At 42.2% G+C, this 26,008-nt stretch overlaps 1 protein-coding gene across 1 annotated transcript in view; it reads right to left on the minus strand.

Annotated features, from left to right (window-relative positions):
- Window positions 1–2,174: 2,174 nt before the first annotated feature.
- Window positions 2,175–26,008, minus strand: part of RBM46 (RNA binding motif protein 46) — a 32,715-nt gene continuing 8,881 nt past the window's right edge. Inside the window, exons 3-4 of the mRNA XM_089670512.1 lie at window positions 5,666–6,445; window positions 2,175–2,374 (exon numbers count right to left, since the gene is read on the minus strand). Of these exons, the coding sequence (XP_089526638.1) occupies window positions 2,175–2,374; window positions 5,666–6,445 (980 nt within the window). The remainder of the gene's footprint in view (window positions 2,375–5,665; window positions 6,446–26,008) is intronic.

Genomic DNA, 26,008 nt, shown 5'->3' on the forward strand with positions numbered 1-26,008 from the left:
GGAAGCCGGACTGTAGGGGGTCGAGGAGGTTGTTGTCGTTGAGGTGAGAGCATAGGCAGGTGTAGACTAGGCGCTCGAGGAGTTTGGATGTAAATGGGAGCAGGGAGATGGGTATGAGGTTGTTTGGGTCATTGGGGTCCAGGGAGGGCTTTTTACGTATGGGGGTGATGTGTGCATGTTTCAGAGGGGAGGGGAAAGTGCCGGAGGAGAGGGAGAGATTAAAGATGTGGGTGAGGGAGCGTAGGATGGAGGGGGAGGGAGGTTGTAGGAGTTGTGAGGGGATAGGGTTGACGGGACAGGTGGTGAGGCGGGCATCAGAGGATCTTGGAGACTTCCTCGATGGTAGTAAGGTCAAAGGTGTGAAGTGTTGGGGGGGCTTCAGTATGAGGAATGAAAGGTGGGGTGGAAGTGGAGGTCAGAGCAGTGGTGGGGCCGTGGCAGAGGGGTGATGAGGGGGTAGCTGAGTGAGGGGGAATGGGGTTGGAGGGAGTTTGAGCAGCGACGAAGTCCCTGCGGGTTATGTCAAGGGAGAGGGGGGATGAGGGGGTAGCTGTGTGAGAGGGAACAGGTTGAGAGGGCGTGTGAGTTGCGGCGATGTCCTTGCGAATTGTGTCAATCTTGTAATTGGCAATCTCAAGGGCAGTGCGTGAGGTGCTGGGTGGAGGTGGGGGTGGCGAGAGTAGAGAGTTGAAGGTGGAGGAGAGTCGGCGAGGATTGGAGGAGAGGGCCTTGATGAGGGTCAGGAAGTAGGCTTGTTTGGCTGTGTGGAGGGAGGAGGTGTGGAAGGCAGATTTGTAGCGGGTGAAGGCTTGTTGGGATTTGGTTTTGTGCCATAGTCACTCCAGGGCACGACTGTGTCGTTTGAGGGTTTTGGTGTGATCAGTCTGCCAGGGCTGGAGCGGTCGGGGTCTGATGTTGTGTGTGGTTAAAGGCGCTAGTGAGTCAAGGGCTGTTGACAGCGCGTTGTTGTAGGCAGTCATAGCCAGGTAGGGGCAGGACAGGGGGAGGATGCTGTCGTGGAGTTGATCAGCTGCAGAGTGGAGGGGGGCAGGGTTAAGGTTGCGGAGGTTACGGCTGGTAGTAGTGTGACATTTGGAGGGGTAGGCGTTGGAGGATGAGGAGATAGAGAAGGTAATCAGGTTGTGGTCAGAGAGAGGGAAGGGGGTGTTAGTGAGGTTGTGGGGAGCGCAGCGGTTGGAGAAGACGAGATCAAGGATATTACCGTCGGAGTGGGTGGTGGATTGTATGCACTGTGCAAGTGCAAAGGAGGAGGTTAAGTGGAGGAGATGGGATGTGGCCGGGTTGTCGAGGTTGACAGGGATGTTGAAATCCCCAAGGATGATGGCGGGTAGCTCAGAGGAGAGGAAGAACGGTAGCCAGGAGGAAAAGTCATCCAGGAAGCGGGATATGGATCCAGGAGGCCATGCACTTTTACTTGAGGAATGGCTATATCAAATCTTTACAAATTAACCTTTAGACAAATGAGATCTATATTTTTTCTATACATTTCACTATTTTTTCCCCCAAAGATACAAATCTCCACAAGCACAATATTTGGACTTTGTAAAACTGTACTAAACGTGATGTATTAGCCCACTGAAAATAAGCAGTTTTCTCAGGTAAACATGTCTTATAATTGGTTATTATGGTTGGTATGTCTAAGTTAACTTCTGTTTTTAACACTCAGCCCACAAGCCAAAGTTTGTGGATAATGCACAAAGTATTAAAGGAATCCATGTACTACGTAAACAGGCTTAGTAAAACGGCTGTGCTTGCTGAATTACTTCTGAAACTGATAGTTTCTTAGCTATCTCTGGCTACAATACATTGAGATGCTAACATGGAACAAGTACTATATACAAATCAGGAAAATCAGAACTCCTGATTTCTATACATATTCCAAGTCAGCAAATTCAAGTGCTAAAGCCCATGATGACCTAGGATGACAGCCAGGTAATTTCAGGAGATGTCATTAATGGTAGTCTTCATTCTTCTTCAATATAGGTTCTTACTAAGAAATAAAAATAATGATAAAAACAAGCTACGTACGATAAAACTCATGGAGACACAAAGGGCTCTTCTGCTATAAGTACTTATGTATATACACACCCACATACACACAAAAGAGATAACTAAAAACTATTTAAAACAAATTCAATGTGCTGCATACATTTTCAGAAATAAGAAGCCTGATTAGAAATAAATAGCCTTTGCTCCATGTGGTTTCCATTAGCCAAAGACAAAGGAGGTGAAACTGAGTAGTTGGGACAGGAGTAAGTTTTAGGTGTATACGGAAATACATTTGCTGTTCCAGTTGACAAGGAAGTATTCACTGGTGACAGGTTATGTGCGGAACCACGGCAGATACTGTAGCCTGTAAAAAAACACAATTAAACTTATCTTGCTATATAGAAACATTCAAACATTTACACAACAATTTTATATTTGCTGGTTATCCCTACAATGAAATTATATCTAAACCTAAGAACTAAAATGTAATGCATTGCATATTACTGTAGATGTGTTGGCTGCATTAGTGTTTTCAGGTTAAGCACATTTTCTGCAAGTACAGAATGCATGTTGATCTTGTCAGAATCCCAGCATCCTTGCAACTTCCTGTACAGTGAACTGATATCTCAAATAATATTATAAACTTTCTAAGTTGTCTTCTGTGAACTACAATACACTTCCACCCTATGTAATGGAGATGAGAAGAAAGTGAAATCACGAGAGCAGCGTATGGTGACAGTGCTGCTCCTTCATAGATACCGTGCAATGAGGGAACACTGTCACGCTAGGAGAGGAACTGTGTTTTTCACAGCATTATTAGGTGAAAAAACATGGAAAAAGAAATGCAGCCACTACATTTAGGGACTGATAAGCTGTAAAAATAATGTAAAAACTAAACTCTAGGGATAGTTTCATAGGTGTCACAGTGACTTGAATGTGGTTTGTGCACTAATTTGGTCCGACTTTCATGCGACCTGAGGGACATAGACTTCAATGTAAACCCTCCAAAGTCGTATGAAAGTTGCAGCTGAATGATATATGTGACTTGTGTCCGACTTTGTAGAACACAATCATCCCTGGTCAAAGCCAAAGTCACACTTATTCAAAACTGCATCAAGTCGAACTGTAAAGTCACAATGAAAATTGCCCGATTTTGAAGTCGCACAAGTTTGAATGGAACCTAATAAAGTGAATGTATACTGCCCTAAAACAAGCCTAACCTAACAGCTTTGCTAAAGAGCATGCACCAGTGTTAGTCTTCAAACCCATCCATGTGAGACTCCTTAGTTCCTATGTTAGGCATCGTAAAGAGCACTGACATTTCCTTAGGTCAGTTTTAAAACTGGCCACAGATGGGATCGAAATTTGGACAGTTCAGCAGGGACCAGTAGAAATTTAAGCCCTATGCGGGCAAGGGTGCCTGTACAGAAGTCGATCTTCCAACCAATTTCTGTACAACTGCCCTGTTGGAAAATTTCTGCTCGCTAAGAGCAACCAGATATAGCTGGCAACGCTGATCAGTGAATTCCGCTGTCAGATACAATGACACAGTGGAAGCATTCACCCATCCATTTCAAATGTGTGGATGAGGCACTCAGGTTGAATGGAAAAAAAAAAAAGTTTTGATCTCTGGACTGCCCAAATATTGTCAGCTCCTTGTGCTAGGGCTGATCATACATTATACAATCTGATTGCAGAATCTCCTTTACACCTACCATTAAGATTTGATATCTATTTCACAGATTGTTTAGGTTTGTCTTCATATTACAAAGTTTTGGTAAAGCTAAAGGAAACTGTACAATTAGATTGTATAGTGTATGGCTACCTTACGATTTAACCTAGTCTTTCAACTGCTAACTGGAATAATTTGAAGTCTAACACAGATACCTGGAGGCACCAGAAAGTACCCGCTCTTCAAAAATAAGATGATTATAGCCGCTTTTTCAGCCAGGAGAGATTAATTTAATGCTGATGTCCAGCTTTTAGTGAAGTTTAGTTTGTATAGACCAAGGCGGTGCTAAGAACTATTACCCTCACTAACAGAGCTGTAAACGTCCCTGGGGGCACTGTTTAACCCGGCGTGAAGAGGAGTTCCTGCGCTGGGAGGTGGGCAGGACGGGGCTTAGTGTCATGTGGCCGCCGTGACGTCACGTCAAGGCCGGTCACATGATCGGGAAAGGTCCCGATCGAGAAAGCGGACCGGGACCTTTCCGTGAGTACCGCACACGTGTGCCGAGGGTACATACAGTATATATAGCAAACACAGCCACTGCAAATGTTAGTGAAGGTGATAGGTAGTTTATTATTATTAAAAATCAGCAGTAGTAATAGTGAGCGCTCTCCATAATAGCAGCTGATAACCACCTAAAAGGTAACCACCTAAAAACCTCTGGTAAATAATAAATATAAAGTGCAGCGTTAGGTAAGTATATGTGAAATCACAGTCCGATTCAATATAAACTGATGCCATGCATAATGCCAACATAAGCGTATCCTTCTTTATGATGTTCCAAGCAAAAGATGAAATTATTATGCGCTTACCAGAAGCGCATAGGTTATGCGCATTTGATATATCCAAAACCAGGAGCGGCAGGGTAACGAGGTATACATCTAGGGCATCCGTCTCTCAATGGGCAGCTCAGCAGTTACTGGGTGAGGTATGTTCCAGAGGCCTCCTTTAAGGATCAGCAGGGTCAGCCACCTGATTACAGGATTTCCCCCTCTCTGGAGTTTAGTTTTTTATTATTATTATTATTATTATTATACATGATTTATATATTTAGACTAGCTTGGTCCAAATGAAATATTTATATTTTACTAAACAATGGAGATTAGCTTTAAAGGACACAACCATAGACAATGGACAGTTAAGCCGGCTATACACAGTTTTGTTTTCTTTGTTTGGCCAAAAAACTAACAGATATTTTTACAGTGTATTTTTCTTCTTAACATGCTACCATGCAGTGCAATGTGTTACAGCAATTATAAATTATTCACCTGGTTAAAGTAGAACTGTGGTCACTGACATGACTATAGCTAGTAATAAATAATGAACTACAATTTATTTAAAAAAAATACTGCAGAGTCCTGCAGCTTTAGTTTATTCTCTGGCTTTCTAAAATATATCTGTGACAACACTCTGTAAAATGGAGTTTTTAGAAACTAGGATTGCCAATGTGAAATAGCAAGTCACCTCTAAAGCACACATAGGGAATAGAACTGAAAGATGAATGCAAGATTTTATTGTATTGTATCTGGTCATCAGCAATGTGTTGCCTGAGGTCTCTGGAGGGGAAGAGTGACAGCAGTATGCACAAAAGGAGGAAAAATTGATTGTCGCAGGACTTGCAGTACACCTCTAGACCTGGTTTTGGGATGGATTCAATCAGAATATCTTGGACTACAACTATTTTCCATGTTTTGTGGTACCAGTTCTACTTTCCTTTACATATCGCACTACTGCAGACTAAGTGATTTTGCTTTCTTTCCACCTCCCTTAGTCATTTTGAACTAAAAATGTATCTTTCTCTAGCATAACCAAAAGAGCTGAAATTCAAGAAAGGGAGAAACACTAGTAAGGTTGAAATGGAACTATTGTTGTCTTGTTCAAAGCAGGCATTTCCCTAAAGAAACTGTGTGAACATTTTAAACTTACCCAAATGCATCAAGGTAAATTGTGCTGCCAGTTCCTTTGCCTCTTCCAATGAGATGCATAGCCTGTCAGGTATGAAGCAGCTCTGGGAATTATTACCAACGGCTTGAAGTATAACCTTATAAATCAGAAGCAGTTTTCCATCCTGGCCATTAGCTGAATACAAATAATATTCAGGAAAAGCTATTTTATTTTTGTAACAGTAATACTCTAGATGCATCACAGCAGTGTGAAAATGATTAGGCTTTAAAGACTGAACATTTATTGGGCTAAGCTTTGTGCCAGGATAGAAAGGATATGTGCCTCTTTCAGACTCAGAACATATTGAACTTTCTCTGCCTCTAAGAGTAGCAGGTAAAATTGAAGATCTTCCAACAGGCTTTTGTGATACTTCCTCCTGATTTGCAAACAAAAGCAAACTTTCTGCATTCTGACTCAAATTGCCATTTCTTTGTTTCCAATTAGAATCCTTAGTTGCAGGCTTAGCTAAAGTAACCTCGATACTTGCTCCATCAATACATTTCCCATTCATTACTGAAATTGCTGCAATGGCATCATCTCGATTAAAAAAATGTACAAAAGCATAGTCCCTCAATTTTTTGACACGTTCAATAGATCCAGGCTTAAATTTATTAAACTCTGCTTTGATAGTCTCTTCTGTAGTTGATATCATCAAATTCCTTACATACAGGACCTTAACTCTCTGCATCGTTTCTTCATCAACTTCTTTCTCTGGGTCTGCCCAGTCTACTTGAATAGCATGACCCCATAACCGAAAAGTTCCTAAAATGATATTGCACCAACAATTATACTAGAACCATGGAAAATATACATACATTTATGATTTAACACAAAAAGATAACAACTGTAAGAATAGGAACTTTGACTTGTAAATTACTTATATTGAAGTATAGTACAGGGCACAGGACTTGTATTCATAGACTATGGGTATATGCAAAATATCCCGAGGTGACTGAACATTGGCAAAACAAAACTTGTAAGGGGAACCTATTGAGGGGCCTGTGTTCTATACTATAATCCAAAATAAAACAATTTACAGGTACAGTGGGGATCGAAAGTTTGGGCACGCCAGCTAAAAATTTGTATTAATGTGCATAAAAAAGCCAAGGAAAGATGGAAAAATCTCCAAAAGGCATCAAATTACAGATTAGACATTCTTATAATATGTCAACAAAAGTTAGATTTTATTTCCATCATTTACACTTTCAAAATAACAGAAAACAAAAAAATGGCGTCTGCAAAAGTTTGGGCACCCTGCAGAGTTAATATCTTGTACTGCCCCCTTTGGCAAGTATCACAGCTTGTAAATGCTTTTTGTAGCCAGCCAAGAGTCTTTCAATTCTTGTTTGAGGTAACTTTGCCCATTCTTCCTTACAAAAGTCTTCCAGTTCTTTGAGATTTCTGGGCTGTCTGTCACGCACTGCTCTTTTAAGGTCTATCCATAGATTTTCAATTATGTTGAGGTCAGGAGATTGTGAAGGCCATGGCAAAACCTTCAGTTTACGCCTCTTGATGTAATCCCCCGTGGATTTCGAGGTGTGTTTAAGATCATTATCCATTTGTAGAAGCCATCCTCTCTTTAACTTCAGCTTTTTCACAGATGGCATCAGGTTACCATCCAAAATTTGCTGAAATTTTATTGAATCCATTTTTCCTTCTACTCGTGAGATGTTCCCTGTGCCACTGGCTGCAACACAACCCCAAAGCAGGATTGATCCAACCCCATGCTTAACAGTTGGACAGAGGTTCTTTTCATTAAATTCTGTGCCCCTTCTTCTCCAAACGTACCTTTGCTCATTCCGGCCAAAAAGTTCAATTTTAACCTCATTGGTCCACAGAACTTGTTTCCAAAATGCATCAGGCTTGTCTATATGTTCATTTGCAAAGTTCAAACGATGATTTTTGTGGTGAGGACGTAGAAGAGGTTTTCTTCTGATGACTCTTCCATGAAGACCATATTTGTACAAGTATCTCTTTATAGTGGAATAGTGTACCACAACTCCAGTGTCTGCCAGATCTTTCTGGAGGGATCGTGCAGTCAAACGTGGGTTTTGAATTGTTTTTCTCACAATCCTGCGAGCTGTTCTGTCTGATATTTTTCTTGGTCTTCCAGATCTTGCTTTAACTTCCACTGTTCCTGATGACTGCCATTTCTTAATTACATTCCGAACAGAGGATACTGACATCTGAAAACGCTTTGCTATCTTCTTATAGCTTTCTCCAGCTTTGTGAGCGTCAACTATTTTCAGTTTCAGTTTTCTAGACAACTGCTTAGAAGAACCCATGGTGCTGATTGTTGGGGCAAGGTCAGATGAGTCTGGGCATTTAAAACCTTTGAGATTGACATCACCTGGTCTTCCCCGACGATGATTGAGAACAATCCATGACACTGGCAGGTCTCAGCTTTGCGAAGGGGGCAGTACATGCTATAAATTCTGCAGGGTGCCCAAACTTTTGCAGACACCACTTTTTTGTTTTCTGTTATTTTGAAAGTGTAAATGATGGAAATAAAATCTAACTTTTGTTGACATATTATAAGAATGTCTAATCTGTAATTTGATGCCTTTTGGAGATTTTTCCATCTTTCCTTGGCTTCTTTATGCACATTAATACAAATTCTTAGCTGGGGTGCCCAAACTTTCGATCCCCACTGTAAGTCACAATTCCTACTATCTTAATCAAAGAATACAGGATGCAGGACTTGTATACATAGGTCATAGAATATTCCGAAGCTATAAACTGAGGGGTGAGCAACAACACAGTAAAACAAAACTGCCAACAAGCTCACAAAAAAACAACAAGGTTAAAGAACATGAAATACTCAGATAACAACTTGACACACGACACACACAGCATGGCTCAGTGCTACCACCTGCTCCCCGCACTGGATTTGATTGATATCAGCAAAGCCTGTGAGACCAGAAAGAAGAGAGAGAAGACTTGCAGCCAGGAAGAGGGCTGGATCAATAAAGGACTAAGTGTTAGAAGGGGAGGGGGGGACAGACAGTGCAATTGTGTTTACCTTACTGCAGAGAATAAATTAAAGTGGTCGTAACCCTCACATTTAACCAGTGAAGTGACTGGCCTCAGGTGATACACAGAGATGAAACAAATCCTCCTACGCAAGTTGTACCTAGGGTTGCCACCTCATCCCTTTAAAACTGAATACTAATTACACAGGTTCAGTGGCGGAATAAGGTGGTAATTAAACTCACTTAGTGACTTATCTGCATTAAATTAGCCTCAGAACCTGTGTAACTATTATGTGTTAGTTTTAAAGGGATTAGGTGGTAAACGTAGTTGTACCTATCTATAGCCATCTTTCCCCTACATCCATTCAAAGTGCAGAATTTACACAGGATCTCTCAGCTCCGAAAAGCAGAGGGCGGGGAGTTGAAGTTACATCAGTGAGGAGAGCTCTGAGAGCTGATTGGAGGGAAGGGACATGCCCCCTTTACACAGAAACAGAGCTGAGGCGATCATTCTGTTGAAGCTCCCTCCCCTGTCACCATTTTTCTCTTGGTGTCAGGAAAACTTGTCAGAACTGACCCATGCTTATAGTAGAACGAAGCAGAAAACAGAAATGACACTTGGTGCTCTGGATCGAGACATGCACACACTATTGAGGGCTCTGCTTTGTTCATATTTCATGTCTGAGGTTTACAACCACTTTAAAATATAAAACCTTTAGGGCCAGTTCACACTACATGCATTTCAGTTGCTTTTTTTCTGCATCCAAAATGCACAGAAAGTAGGTTATATGGTTGTCAATGTCATAGTTCACATCAGTGCTTTCAGTTCCAGTGCGGTCCAGTTGCAGAAAAAAAAAGAACATACTGCATTTTTTCTGCACAAAACGCACTGGAACACACATGTCCCTATTTAAATTGAAAATGAGGGGGGAAAAAATTAACTGGAATGCATAAACACTGAAATGCGGCAAAAACGTATCAAAAATGCACCAGAAAGCACCAAAAACACATCTGGACTGCGTTTCTATAGTGTGAACCGGCCCATGGTGTTTACAACTATTATAACTTTGGTACCTGAAGAAATCTGTTTAGAGATTTTAAGTCCAGTATTTGGTTTTGGAACTGTCAATAGGTTTGAATAGAAACCTCCAAACAGTTCTAAGAGAACTGATCCAACTACTCTGTGTGCCAAAAGTTGTTGCCAGGAAGTCTTTAAATCTTTCTTCTTCTTGTCTGAAGCTGGCAGATTAGAAGGTACAATCCTCATATACTGCATACACAATGTGCTTTTATGGAAAGAGTCTTTCTTGACTTAGCCAATCTTGTAGTGCCCACAGGGGCTTGTTTTGGCTGTAGAGTCAGGTACTGTTAGGCAAAGACTAGTGCGCACCACATTAATGAATCTTTCCACAGTAGAGAGCATTTTACGTGAAGCTGCAGCCTCTGCTGTCTCTATTACAAATTTAGGGTCCTCAATTTCCTCCATGATGTCCTCAGGTAAAGAAGGTTCTGCGTCTGATTCTTGAACACGGTCAGTGGGAATAGAGGACATGTAGCATTTTTGGCCTCTGGAAACTAATGGTTTGGGAGTCTTCCAAAGCATTCATAGTGGCAGAGAAAACAACTTTTGTCAGATAGGTCTCATGATTTGTGTCTGAGAGGGAGGTAGAATCAGATGAGGGGAGCATTGACATATTAAGAGATTGCTCTGGGACAAGTGAACAGCTATTACCACCAAGTGAATAACTCCCAAATCCTCTGCCTATAAATCACATGGTGTGCTACATACTGCGGAGTGCGTTATTAAAAGCCAGGAACTGGTGTCAATAGGGAAAGCCTGTCCTACCTTATCCACTATGCTGGGCCTACTAGAGGTCAAGGCTTCACCAGTCATGGTGGGCATGCTGTATCTTCATGGCTTAAGAGCCACAGAAATGGACCAAGGTCCGGGAACTGTATAGCACACACTGTACATTATGCAAAGGTGAAAGCCTGACAAAGGATCTACTGCCTATGGCTACTTTCACACTGATCCGCCGCAAAAACACAGCAAAACATAGGCATTTTTACCGCGCTTTTGCCAGGCTTTCTACGCATTTTTAACCACTTGCCTACTGGGCACTTCTACCCCCTTCCTGCCCAGGCCAATTTTCAGCTTTCAGGGTTGTTGCACTTTAAATGACAATTGCGCGGTCATTCAACGTATTCTACCCATATGAAATTTTTATCACTTTTTCTCACACAAATATAGCTTTCTTTTGGTGGTATTAAATCACCGCTGGGTGTTTTTTTTTTGCGCTATAAACAAAAAAGAGCAAAAAATGTGAAAAAAAAGTTTTTCTTTGTTTCTATTATAAAATTTTACAAACAGGTAATTTTTCTCCATCACTGATGTGCGTTGATGAGGCAGATAGGCAGCACTGATGGGCATTGATGAGGTGGCATGGAGAGGCAGCACTGATGGGACCTGATAAGTGGCATTGATAGGCAGCACTGATGATGCTGCACTGATGGGTGGCACTGATGGGCAGCACTAATGGGTGGCACTGATGGGCAGCACTGATGGATGGCACTAATGGGCAGAACTGATGGGTGGCACTGCAGGGCACAGGCGAGCGGCACTGCTAGGCACAGGTGGGCGGCACTGCTAGGCACAGGTTGGCGGCACTGATGGGAACAGGTTGGCGGCACTGATCATCAGTGCCCTGATGATCAATGCCGATCCCTTTGCTGACAAATGCCAGTTCTCGGCAGTAATTTCCTCACGTTGTGACAACGTGAAGAAAGTGCAGCCGATAACTGGCAACTGTATTTACCCGGTGATCTGCTGTATCTTTGGACATAGCTGATCATGTGGTAAAAGGCCGCTGTGATTGGCCGTTTACCGTATCACCGGCGGCACGGCTGCGCGCCAGGCAAGTGGGCGTGTTCTGGAATGACATCCATGGACGTCGTCCCAGAACTAAGCAACTGCGCTGTAGCCGTCCTACGGTTAAAGGACATGCGACTTAAAAATTGCACCAAAAATGCTTTTCAGAGGCGTTTTTGAGGTGCTTTTCAAGGGTTTTTCGGGTGTTTTCTATTGATTTCAATGGGAAAAGATGTTTTTGGGGCATTTTTTTTTTACTCCCCAACCATTCCCCAAAGATGCTGCAAGCAGTTTTTAAACCGCACCGCAAGAGCAACACCTCCGTGTGAAAACATACACAGATATACAGTTGTGTTCAAAATAATAGCAATCAGACATCACTAACCTGATCAATCACTGTTTTTGGTAGAAATGATATTTCTACATGGCAAATAATTTACTAGCAGGTGTAGTAGAGTAATAGAAATCCAACAGACCCAACAGTCATGACATGCATGCTGCTGATTCTGTGTAATTGAATCACTAATTGAAAGGGGCATGTTCAAAATAATAGTGTGGAGTTCTATTAGTGAGGTCATTCATTCTTTGAAAAACAGGTGGCAATTATTGCCCTTATTTAAAGAAGGAAGGCAGCAAATGTTGTACATGCTGGTTACAGTGCATTTCTCTCTGAAATTCTGAGGAAAATGGGTCGTTTCAGACATTGTTCAGAAAAACAGCGTACCTTGATTAAAAAGTTGATTGGAAAGGGGAAAACAAGAAGTGCAGAAATTGATAGGCTGCTCAGCTAAAATGATCGCAAATGCTTTAAAATGGCAACCAAAACCTACCATTCGAATGGATAGAAGAATAGCCAAAATGGCAAGGACTCAGCCAACAATCAGCTCCAGGAAGATCAAAGAAGGTCTAAAGTTACCTGTGAGTACTGTTACAATTACAAGATGCCTATGTGAAGCCAAGCTATCTGCAAGAAGCCACTGCAAAGTCCCACTGTTGAAAAAAAGACGTGCTGAAGAGATTACAATTTGCCAAAGAGCACATTGGCCGGCCTAAAGAGAAATGGCGCAAGATTTTGTGGACTGATGAAAGTAAGATTGTTCTTTTTGGGTCTAGTGGCCGGAGACAGTTTGTCAGACGACCCCCAAACACTGAATTCAAGCCACAGTACACTGTGAAGACAGTGAAGCATGGTTGCGCAAGCATCATGATATGGGGATGTTTCTCATTCTACGGTGTTGGGCCTATTTATCGCATACCAGGGATCATGGATCAGTTTGAATACATCAGAATACTTGAAGAGGTCATGCTGCCTTATGCTGAAGAGGAAATGCCCTTGAAATGGGTGTTCCAACAAGACAACGACCCCAAACACACCAGTAAATGTGCAACATCTTGGTTCCAGACCAACAAGATTGACGTTATGGAGTGACCAGCCCAATCCCGGGATCTTAATCCAATAGAAAACTTGTGGGGTGACATCAAAACTGCAGTTTCTGAGGCAAAACCAAGAAATAAAGAAGAACTGTGGAATGTAGTCCAATCATCCTGGGCTGGAATACCTGTTCACAGGTGCCAGAAGTTGGTTGACTCCATGCAACACAGATGTACAGCAGTTCTCAGAAAGAGTGCTTATACAACTAAATATTAATTAAGTGATTCAAAGGAAAGCAAAATCTTCAAACATTTTTCACTTTATATAGTGAATGTTTGAGTTTGTAAAGGAGAATACAAACACTGCTATTTTTTTGAACAGTCTAATATTATTATTATTATTATTATACAGGATTTATATAGCGCCAACAGTTTGCTCAGCACTTTACAATATAACGGGAGACAATACAGCAACAATACAGTTCGATACAAGAGGGAAAGGAGGGCCCTGCTCCTTGGAGCTTACAATCTTGGAGGGAGGGGCTAGTGGTACAAAAGGTAGTAACTGTGGGGGATGGATTGGTTGGAAGAGTAGAAGATTCCATTATTAGCTGAGGGCAGGATAGGCTTCCCTGAAGAGATAGGTTTTCAGAGATCGCCTAAAAGTGAGCAGAGTAGGTGACAGTCTGATAAATTGGGGTAGAGAGGTCCAGAGGATGGGGGAAGCTCTGGAAAAGTCCTGGAGACGAGTATGGGAGGAGACAAGGGAGCTAGAGAGTAGGAGGTCTTGCGAGGAGCGGAGAGTACGGTTTGGATGATATTTAGAGACAAGATCGTTGATGTAATTTGGGGCAGAGTTATAAATGGCTTTATACGTTATTGTTAATGTTTTGAATTTTATCCGTTAGGCAATGGGAAGCCAGTGGAGGGATTCGCAGAGAGGGGTGGCTGATACAGAACGGTTAGTAAGGTGGAAAAGTCTGGCATCAGCATTCATGATAGACTGAAGAGGGGATAGCCTGCCATGAGGTAGGCCAATGAGGAGGGAGTTGCAATAGTCAAGGGCAGATATAAGTGAATAAGTTGCTTAGTGGTTTCCGAGGTTAGGAACGGGCGTATCTTGGAGATGTTGCGGAGGTGAAGTCTACAAGATTTGGACAGTGATTGGATTTGGGGCTGAAAGGACAGATGGGAGTCTAGGAATACACCTAGTACCCTGGTATGAAGAGGAGGGAATGATAATATTCACTTTTCTTCAATTTTTTTTAGAGGAACAACACAAATTTGATATATTTTTCTTCATGTTTTGATTTGGAATAGAATGTATAGTGTTCCCAATGCATTTGTGTGTATGGAAATAAAAGCTATTAGAAGGATTTTGAGCTGTATTCACTTTTTTCAACACACTGCTATTATTTTGAACACAACTGTACATTCACATACATAGGGAAGTGTTTTTCTTGAGCTTTTTAGGAGCTTTCTTTAATGCAAAAGCGCTTCAACAACTCCTAAGTGTAAAAGCAGCCTAAAACAAACATTACAGGCCATCCCCACATAGTGGGGTCCAGGTAGGTACCTAAGGGTTACCAATCTGTGACGTTGCAACAGGGCAAGAAGCAGTCTGATCTTGGCAGAGGTAACAAATTGAATGGTTTAAAAAGAAAAAAAAGTCTCCAAAGAACAAGTCCATCACCTAAATACACTAGCAAAAATGGAGTCTCACTGACTGGGCAGGGTTATATGAATGTGAACTTGGGACAGCCCCTGCACATAACCCATGGTCAATAAACACAAGTCCTGTGTCTTGCATTGTATGATTAGGATAGTAGAATTTTTGTACTGACCGAAAAAAAAAAATTTAGTCCATTAAGACAGACAGCCATTGATTAATAGATCAACCAGAGCAAGTGGGTTTACAGTGCCATCCTCAGGAGTAAGATGCTAGACACTGAATAAAAGAAGCAACAAATGGAATGGCTTCATCTGGTGGGCTAATCCCACAACTACTAGAGATGGTGTGTTCCATGTACTCTGACTGGGCAAGGCCTGAGACCTATAGGAGACTCCTGTGAGCTGGGAAATGTGGGAATGGCTACCTTGAGGCAACAGAGATGGTTTTAGCTTTGCTTGGAATACTAATTCTTGATGGCAAAAAGGTTATTAAAGAGGACCTTCAGCCTGTTTGCAAAAAAATTAAAAGTCTCAACATTTCTTATTGATACAGCCTGACCCAATGTCAGCTATTCAACAGGCCTCTACCCTCTGTTCAGAATCTCTGAATGCAGTCTGTAATAAGCAAGAGTGTGGCACAATACAGGATCTTTGTCCCTCAAGAAGTTTGGCCACAGGTGTTTAAACCTTCCATGATCATCCGTCAGCAGAAACAGAACCCGTAAGACACTGGAACTGTCAGGACTTTAACCAGAAGAGGTGCACATGCTTCAGCATACAGGCTGAAAGTCCCTGCCAGTAACCTGTGTGGATACATGCTATTGCGCATCGACGTGCATAAGTGCATTGCGCGAGTGTGTGAGTGCACCAGCACACATACTATTTTAAAAGGGAAGTTGTGACTAGTAATCGCTGGATGATCTTCAGCTACTTTGTTCCTGATCTTGTGCTACCTTAATTACTCATTACTGGCTATGCTTGTTCCTGGACTTCTCTGTGCCTCACTCCTGATCTTGACCTTGACTTGTTATTAGAACTTGCTTCCACCTGATCCTCTGTGTATGACCTTAGCCTGGCTTCTGACCTTTCATCTGCATCCTGCTGTAACTTGTACCTGTGTATGACCCTGGCTTGTCTCTAGACCATGTCTCCTGACTGTTTAATCGTGCATGATCCCAGCTGGGCTCTAGGACAATGCCTTACTACTGATGCATAGTCGCCACAATGTTGTATCCAAGACCTCTCTCACAGGCCCTGCTCTGTGTGACATTACCACTGGCATGCAGACTGTCAATTATGGTTCCTTTTGGTGTATCACTGAGACTTTCATCTACTGCCTGGATACTGATTTTGCTGACCAGCTCCACAGGCAGCCACCAACCACCCAAATCCCCAGCACCCGTGCTACTTTGTGCCTTGCACGCCTGTCTCTATACTGTTTTTTTGTAGGAGGGATCTGGCCACAGGGAGCAGCCGAGTTTGTGGCATTAGATAATTTATGAGGGTGTGTCTAGGGGTGGAATTAGGAGCGGGGCAACTGGTGGTGAGTAACTCTTAAGGCCTGGCTAATTTTGTCTTTGATCCCTACTAGTGTGTGTATATATACAGATGAAACTCGAAAAATTAGAATATCGTGCAAAAGTTCATTTATTTCAGTAATGCAACTTAAAAGGTGAAACTAATATATGAGATAGACTCATTACATGCAAAGCAAGATAGTTCAAGCCCTGATTTGTCATAATTGTGATGATTATGGCTTACAGCTCATGAAAACCCTAAATCCACAATCTCAGAAAATTAGAATATTGTGAAAAGGTGCAATATTCTAGGCTCAAAGTGTCCCACTCTAATCAGCTAATTAAGCCATAAAACCTGTAAAGGGTTCCTGAGCCTCTCTCAGTCTGGTTCAGTAGGAATCACAATCATGGGAAAGACTGCTGACATGACAGTTGTGCAGAAAACCATCATTGACACCCTCCATAAGGTGGGAAAGCCTCAAAAAGGTAATTGCAAAAGAAGTTGGATGTTCCCAAAGTGCTGTATCAAAGCACATTAATAGAAAGTTATGTGGAAGGGAAAAGTGTGGAAGAAAAAGGTGCACAAGCAGCAGGGATGACCACAGCCTGGAGAGGATTGTCAGGAAAAGGCCATTCAAAAGTGTTGGGGACTTTCACAAGGAGTGGACTGAGGCTGGAGTCAGTGCATCAAGAGCCACCACACACAGACAGATCCTGGACATGGGCTTCAAATGTCGTATTCCTCTTGTCAAGCTGCTCCTGAACAACAAACCTCAGAAGCGTCTTACCTGGGCTAAAGAAAAACAGACCTGGTCTGTTGCTCAGTGGTCCAAAGTCCTCTTTTCTGATGAGAGCAACTTTTACATCTCATTTGGAAAGCAAGGACCCAGAGTATGGAGGAAGAATGGAGAGGCACACACTGCAAGATGCTTGAAGTCCAGTGTGAAGTTTCCACAGTCTGTGTTGATTTAGGGAGCCATGTCATCTGCTGGTGTTGGTTCACTGTGCTTCATTAAGTCCAGGGTCAACACAGCTGTCTACCAGGAGATTTTGGAGCACTTCATGCTTCCTTCCACAGATGAGCTTTATGGGGATGCTGACTTCATTTTCCAGCAGGACTTGGCACCTGCCCACACTGCCAAAAGCACCAAAACCTGGTTCAATGACCGTGGGATTACTGTGCTTGATTGGCCAGCAAACTCGCCTGACCTGAACCCCATAGAGAATCTATGGGGTATTGCCAAGAGAAAGATAAGAGACATGAGACCGAACAATGCAGAAAAGCTGAAGGCTGCTATTGAAGCATCCTGGTCTTCCATAACACCTTAGCAGTGCCACAGGCTGATAGCTTCCATGCCATGCCGCATTGAGGCAGTAATTGCTGCAAGAGGGGCCCAAACCAAGTACTGAGTACATATGCATGCTTATACTTTTCAGAGGTCTGATATTGTTCTATGTACAATCCTTGTTTTATTGATTGCATGTAATATTCTAATTTTCTGAGATTGTGGATTTGGGGTTTTCATGAGCTGTAAGCCATAATCATCACAAGTATGACAAATCACGACTTGAACTATCTTGCTTTGCATGTAATGAGTCTATCTCATATATTAGTTTCACCTTTTAAGTTGCTATACTGAAATAAATGAACTTTTGCACGATATTCTAATTTTTCGAGTTTCACCTGTATATATATGTGTGTGTGTGTATTTTTTTTGTTTTGTTTATGCTCTATCTCCCACTACATTTACATATGTTAGATAGCTGGTTTAAATAACCACCAAACTTCATCACTCTGATAGAAGTGATAGGAGATAGGGATAAACAAGGAATGTGTTGAGCTGTCACTTTAAACTTCGACACCTAAAATGCTTTATACGTGCAAGAAAGTCATTCAAAAGATAATGGGCTTGATTTACTAAAGGCATATAGTCTGTGCACTGCAAGGACACTTGAAGGGCAGTTGCTCTAAATCTGAGGGGAGTTTGCAAAGAAAATTTTTAAAAAAACTGCATTTTTGCTTGCACATGATTGGGTGATAGAAATCAACAGAGCTTCCCCTCATTTCAGAGCTTCCCCTCAGGTCTAGAGCACCTGCACTAGCAGTACACTTACAGTGCACTTATCTAGTCCTAACCAAATGTATTGAAAAATTGCAAGCAGAGAAAAGGTGCAGGCATATTACAAACATCCACTGGTCCTTCGGGCAAGCATGATGATGTCACTGCTAAACCCCATGTGCGTTTCATCCTATAGGACATCTTCCAAGGGGCTATCTTGGAGGACATCCCGTCCCTTGAACACATCATCACGTCTACCCGGTGGGCCAGAGGGTGTTTGTAATACGCTTGTACCCTTTCTTTGCTTGTGAATATATGCCATAATTTTTTAAATAAATTTGGTTGGGATGTACTTCGCCATGTGGAATTCTTGTTCTTCTCTATGTGTAAGATTTACTGCGCAGTATATATGTGAGAGCCATTCATTTGTCCCTTAAGTGCTGGTAGACCTCCTGTATGTTGTAGGTCTGAACGTCCTGTCAGCAGCTGTGTTTATTAATGGTGGCTGGTGTCAGTTATAAAGAAATAACCTCATTTCAAGGTGGACTTTTATTTCATCACTTGGAACTTCATTCATTTGAAACTATAGTTAATTGTATGACACGGTATCATTTGAATGATTTTTTGCATGTACAGTATAAAGCATTTGGGTTGTCTAAGTTTAAAGTGACAGCACACCACATTCTTTGTTTATTTGTAGGTTATTTCTTGTGTTTAATATCGGTAAGTGCTGCTGCTAGTTTAGTTTTATTTTTTTATTGATACTTGAGCACTTTTAAAGGCGGGTTCATATTTATATATCACGAATAGGAGATAGGCACTTCTACTCCTGAACTTTTTTCTTGGAAGACTGCAACAGACAGACAGACAGACAGACAGACAGACAGACAGACAGATAGATAGATAGATAGATAGATAGATAGATAGATAGATAGATAGATAGATAGATAGATAGATATATGGGTAAGCACAGAATAAAATAATCAATGTCGCTGCCCTAGGGCCTGTAATAGGGCTAGGGTACCAGGCTAATGGCTTCAAAGAACAACCAAGAAGAATAACAAAATCCACAGAGATGAATGCACCTCTTAAATTCCTCAGAAAAAACCTATTTGAAATAAGTCTGCATAGTCGCCTTATGTGCACCAAAACTTTGTGAGCCAGCGGAAGCAGGAGACTCTGCCACATCAGTGCCTTGTCTTCACTGAAAGATTTTAACGATTATTCATCCCAGTCTACGCTAGGTCATGGAAAGAGGTATGCAAAACCTTACATGGGTAAGGGCAGAGACTGCCTCTTAAATTACCTGCGTTTGGGTGAGCTAAGGCAAGAATGAAGCACAATACAAATCCCTCCATGGTGAAGTAAACTGATTTCAGAGTAAGGCAGACAAGCGTCCCAAGGCGGGCAAGAAAGGCTGTGAGACAGGCATTACAGAGTACATAGCACATGCTGAAAGAGTGCTCTTTATAATCAGGCCAACCACTGTGGAAAGACAAAGCCTCCTTTCTGCTTTGGACATGTCCCCAGAAACAGGTAACAATCAGGTGTGCAGCAATGTCAAGCAAAAGAGGCAGGTGGGTTCAGGGTGAATGACTAGCTCTAAAGTGTGCTAGATCCAGGAGTTGGATAAATAAGCCCTTACTCCTTGGATGCTTGGCAAAAAACTATGCAGTTGTGGGGTTGGAACACCATATGAAACTCTTCTCTTGGATTCTTTTTTTAAGCAGCTGTATTCCTACAGATAACACTATAACCCGCAGGTTCTGGTTGGTAGTTCAGTCAAAGGCTGAATCTCTCATTGAATAATAGAAAAAAAAAGAAATTATGTTATAATTATATTTTATTGGCACCAAGTAAATTGAAACTCTCACTTGACTACCTGTAATGTGCCTACAGTTTACTATAGATTAGCATTTAAACAAACACCCTAGGCATCATTTTAGAGCAGTCTGCAGGTATACAAGCTGAATACATTGGACCTTATTCAAGAAAAGTATCTTAAGTGAATCTTTGCTTACACAGTAAATACTACTAAACTTCTAGCAGGAATACAGCAGTATTTTACAATAGTACCTCAGCCTATCATAATAGCCTGCTCTAGTTTCCTGCGCTATGAAGGGAAAGGAAGGGCAGTTCTGTAAGCCAATCCTACAACACTGCACAGTGCAAAAAGGCACCAGCTAAGAAGGTACCAACAATTCGCCCTATTTGATGCTTAGTAAGCTCTGACACAACTCCATATTACTAGCAGTGCAGGCAGTGAATTACGAAAGTGAGGCTTTGCACCTGTTAGCTAGGTGTCTCATCACACAGCGGAAGCAAAAGTGTGACATCACTTCTGATTTTAACACAAAACATGTTGTTACTTTCACACCTGCAAATCATGTAGCATGTAGTGTTTTCATTTCTTTGTCCAACCCTTGTATAGTCATGTGCATTTTTTACTTTTAATGTATATTCAGTTTTTTTTCATGCATTATGCAAAGTGAGTGAGAAAGATTTAGAACTGAAGCCTAAAAATGAACAAACATGAATGATATACTGTATGCCTATTTGTGTGTTCACAGTTGATTTCAACTGGTCTGGTCATATAGGAATGAATAGAACTTCTGCTTAATATGCATTCTTACAACTAAAATGCATGGAATTAACTGCAGGAAACCACATACGTGTGAGTGGGTCCTTGGAAACTGTTAGCACAGGTTTGCTCTACAGTCTGTAATCAGTTTCAACTGTCATTCAGTGCAGCTTTGAAATTGATTGATTGCTATGAGACAACACAGGCAGTTCTTATATGCAGACACTTGTCAGATTGAAGCTCACTGTAACTACTGAGTCCTCATACACACTGGACGTTTTTACAGCGGCTGTTTTTGGCTTTTGACGTTTTTTTCTACAGCCAGTAAACTCTCCAGCATGTTATTCTATGTGTCCATGCACACATAGACTGGAATCAACGTTTTTTGGCAGGGACGTTTTTTGGCTGGAAAAAAACCCCAGGACTAGTGGGTTTCTAGAGGAGTTTTTAGCTGTAAAAACGCTCTTAACGCTGAAAAACACGGCAAAATGCTGTAAATTGCGGCAAACCAGCATTTGTGGACTTTTTTTGCTGTAAAAAAAATCTAAAACACACAAGCATGAAAAAATGAGGCAAAAAGCTGCTAAACTCTAATACAAAACTGCTGAAAAACTCACAGTTTTAACATGACTTTACACAGCTAAGGTTACAAGTGTTATCAAAGAGCCCAGTGTGCATGGAGCCTGAAACTATCACAGTCTACTGTGGACAAACAGTGTGGCTATCAGAAAAATGTTTTGTATTTTTGTAGTAGGCACATACCATTTACCAAGTTATTTACTACACAAATTTGTTATAAAATGAGATGAAAGAGGAAGTACACTTTAAGCTATTTCCTTATAAATCCTTGTGCATTCAAGCTGCTTTACACTTCATTTCAGCAAGGAAATAATTTGCACATGGCTGATTTGCTACAGTACACACAACACTGGAGTTGGTTGTTCCTCCCAATTCATAATCCATGCATGCAAAGTAATGATATCTATATGATGATCTATCTCCCTTTCATCCAGCTGCCAGACTGCAGAAGTGGCGAAATTGTATGAAATTCAAACTGCAGTGCTTATACAACAGGCATCACTAAATGGCAGACCACGGTCCGGATGCAGACCCAGTCACTGTCCCATATGGACCACCATGGTTTGAAAAGAGGGTGGGAGCTGTCGGTGCTAATTTTCCAAGTTAACCAGCAGGTGACTGCCTGCTAGGACCACCAAGCAACCAATCACCAGCTTCTTAATATGAAAAATTAACTCCAGCAACTCCCACCCTCTATTCAGCGCTGCTATGTTTCCCACTCTGCGTGCCTGAGTAAGGTAGGAAGTGGCAGAGCTGTAGAGGCTGTATAATGTGAAGGAAGGGGAATAGCTTCAAGGGGCTGTGTAATGTACAAGTGGCTTTGCAATGTGCAAGGGCCTGTGTAATGTGCAGGGGGCTGTGTTATGTGCAAGGGACTGTGTAATGTGCAGGAGGTTGTGTAATGTGCAGGGGCTGTGTAATGTGCAGGAGACTATGTAATGTGCAAGGGGATGTGTAATGTGTAGGGAGCTGTGTAATGTGCAAGGGGCTGTGTAGTGTGTAGGGGGCTGTGTAATGTGCAGGGGGCTATGTAATTTGCAAGGGGATGTGTAATGTGTAGGGGGCTGTGTAATGTGCAAGGGGCTGTGTAATTTCTAGGGGGCTGTGAAGAGGTGTGAGAGGTTAAGATGTGAAGGGGGGGGGCAGAGGACACCACTGTAGGGAGGTGCTGTGAAAGGGGGCAAAGGACATCACTGTGGGGAGGTGCTCTGAAGATGGCAGAGGATACGGTTGTGAAGGGGGGGTTCAAAACACTACTGTTTTAAATAAACCTTGCAGGGGTTATTACCCTCTCTTACTCTATCCAAAATGAAAAAAAAGTTTTGCCTATAGTTCTGCTTAAAAATAAATGTGCTGAAATAGTCCAAATAGCCAAAGGTGCTAACAAATAGACTATTTGTCTTAAATTTCAGAATCCGAACCCGTGTGCAATGAAACAATCCACCACCTCCAAATTCACAAAATGGCCACTCACCTTAACCACTAGCCTACAGGGCACTTTTACCCTCTTCCTGCCCAGGCCAATTTTTAGCTTTCAGCGCTGTCACACTTTGAATGACAATTGCGCGGTCATGCAACACTGTACCCATATGATATTTTTTTTTGAGACAGATAGAGCTTTCTTTTGGTGGTATGGAATCACCTCTGGGTTATTTTTTGCTAAACAAACCAAAAACAACTGAAAATTTTGAAAAAAAAAAAAGTTTTTTTCTTAGTTTCTGTTATAAAACTTTGTAAATAAGTGATTTTCCTTCTTCACTGTTATTCGCTAATGAGGCTGCAGTGATTGGCACTGATAGGCGGCACTGATGAGGAGGCACTGGTAAGCATTGACAGGCATCACCGATGGGCACTGAAAGGCAGCATTCATATATGGCACTGATAGGCGACACTGATGGGTGGCACTGACTGGCACTGATAGGCAGCACTGACGGGCACTGATAGGCAGCACTTATAGGTGGCACTGACTGGCATTGATAGGTGGCACTGAAAGGCAGCTCAGATGGCCACTGATATGTGGCATTGATGTGGCACTGGCAGGTGACATTGATGAGCACTGACAGCTGGCATTGATGGACACTGACAGGTGGCACTGATGGGGCTACACTGATCATCACGGCACACTGGTCATCAGTGCCCTGATGATCAGTGTACATGTCCCCTCTGAGGAATGCTGATTACCGGCTCTCCTCTCCTCACAAACTGTCAACGTGACAGCTCATGAGGAGAGAAATGCCGATAACCGGCATTTCCTTATTTACATGCGATCAGCTGTGATTGGATGCAGCTGATCACATGACACAGCCAACATCTTCAGTTCTTTCCATTGATCCGCTGTGTCCGAGGGACACAGCACACCACCGATTGCCACGCTGCGCACCCCCGGAGCCGCACACGCGCGGTTAGAGTGGGAGGACATCATATGATGTCCTCCCAGAATGAGAGAACCGCCTTGCGCCCATCATTTCCTTATAAAGCAGGTGGGAGGCTGTTACTGTACACTCTCCGGCCTCTTTATTAGGTACATCTGTTCAATTGTGTGGTAACACAAATTGCTAATAAGTCAATCACATGGCAGCAACTCAACGTACTTAGGCATCTAAATGTGGTGAAGACCACTTGCTGAAGTTCAAACCAAACATCAGAATGGGGGATAAAGGGGATTTAAGTAACTTTGAATGTGGCATGGTTGTTGGTGTAAGACAGGCTGGTCTAAGTATATCAAATCTGCTGATCTACTGGGATTTTCACATACAACCATCTCTAGCCGCTTAAGCAGATATACTGCTACAGGGCGGCATCTGTGTGCAAAATCACGTATATATGTGATTTTGTATTTCTGGGTAGGGGGCGCACAAGCGCCCTACCGGCGCCGCCATTCGCAGCCGTGGATGTCAATCACCGGGTCCCGGACGGTAATTACTCGACGGCGCCCAGTGATTACCGAGCATCTCCAACGGGGAGGAAGATTGTTTTGTTTACAAACAATCTTCCTCCCTGTCAGCTCAAGCATACTGCCCGGGATGGCTGTACTGTGCTTACAGTGAAGAACACCCCCCCGCCCCCTAGTAAAAAACACACACACGCACATACACACACACACACTTAACCCTTTGATCGCCCCTCACATTAACCCCTTCCTGCCCATTGCCATTAGTACAGTGTCAGTGCTCTTTTGTAGCACTGATCACTGTATTGGTAAATCCTCAGGAGGGCAAGTGGCTAGGATTTCCAAAGAATGGTCCAAAAAAGAGAAAATATCCAGTGAGTGGCAGTTGTGTGGACAAAAATGCCTTATTGATGTCAGAGGAGAATGGGCAGACTGGTTCGAGATGATATAAAGGCAACAGTAACTCAAATAACCACTCATTGAAGCAGATGAGCTACAGCAGCAGAAGACCACACTGGATGCCACTCCTGTCAGCCAAGAACAGGAAACAGAGGAACAAATCGCACAGGCTCACCAAAATTGGACAATAAAAGATTGGAAAAACATTGCATGGTCTGATGAATCTCGATTTCAGCTGCAACATTCAGATGGTAGTCAGAATTTGGCATAAACAACATGAAAGCATAGATCCATCAAGTCTTGTATCAATGGTTCAGACTGCTGGTGGTGGTGTAATGGTGTGGGGATATTTCTTGGCACACTTTGGGCCCCTTAGTACCAACTGAGCCTTGTTTAAACACCACGGCCTACCTGACTATTGTTGCTGACCATGTCCATCCCTTTATGACTACAGTGTACCCATCTTCTGATGGCTACTTCCAGCAGGATATTGCACCATGTCACAAAGCTCAAATCATCTCAAACTGGTTTCTCGAAGGTGACAATGAGTTTGCTGTACTGCAATGGCCTCCACAGTCACCAGATCTCAATCAAATTGAGCACCTTTGTGATGTGGTGGGACGGGAGATTTGCATCATGGATGTTCGGCCGTCAAATCTGCAGCAACTGTGTGATGCTCTCATGTCAATATGGACCAAAATCTCTGAGGAATGTTGTTGAATCTATGCCATGAAAAATTAAGGCAGTTCTGAAGGCAAAAAGGGGGTCCAACCCGGTACTAGCAAGGTACACCTAATAAAGTGGCTGGTGAGTGTATAGTGCCTTAATAACAATGTAAGGTCAAACATGCGTGCATGTTTTCATAATATATAACCACCAAATCCAGTGCAAAAGTCTGCTACCACAACATATACTAGCCGTTCACCTCAAATTATAGACCCTTATGCAACAGGTCAAATGTGCGTGTGTTTCCTTTAACAAGCGGAGGTCAGATGGGGTGACAGGCTCAATGGTAAAACTCCTCTCCTCCTTGGAAATGGCAGCAATACAGCCTTAAAAAAAATAAACGCACGCACAAAATAGTGCTCTCCAATTAAAAACTCCAATCTCTTTATTAAAAAAATGTGAATAGCACTCACAGAGCATATAGGCACAGTGTAGTCACAGAGCGGGGATAGACCCACAGCTTGAAGTGGCCTTAGCACGTTTGGCTATATGGACTTTACCTGAACTATTTGAACACATTTATTTTAATTGATAATTAAGAGTTGTGAATGTATTTATGGCTTTTATTTATGGAATTTTTTATTTATTTGTATATCACATGATTTAATGGAACACATGAAGTATATTGTATAAGCGTGGCACTTTGAATTTTATACAATCTTTAGAAAGTTGACTACTTTGGTGTGCTAC

The sequence above is a fragment of the Staurois parvus genome, unplaced genomic scaffold (genome assembly GCF_062004578.1).
Source record: "Staurois parvus isolate SC_StPar_1 unplaced genomic scaffold, SC_StPar_1.0 ptg000090l, whole genome shotgun sequence".
In the NCBI taxonomy this organism is placed as follows: domain Eukaryota; kingdom Metazoa; phylum Chordata; class Amphibia; order Anura; family Ranidae; genus Staurois; species Staurois parvus.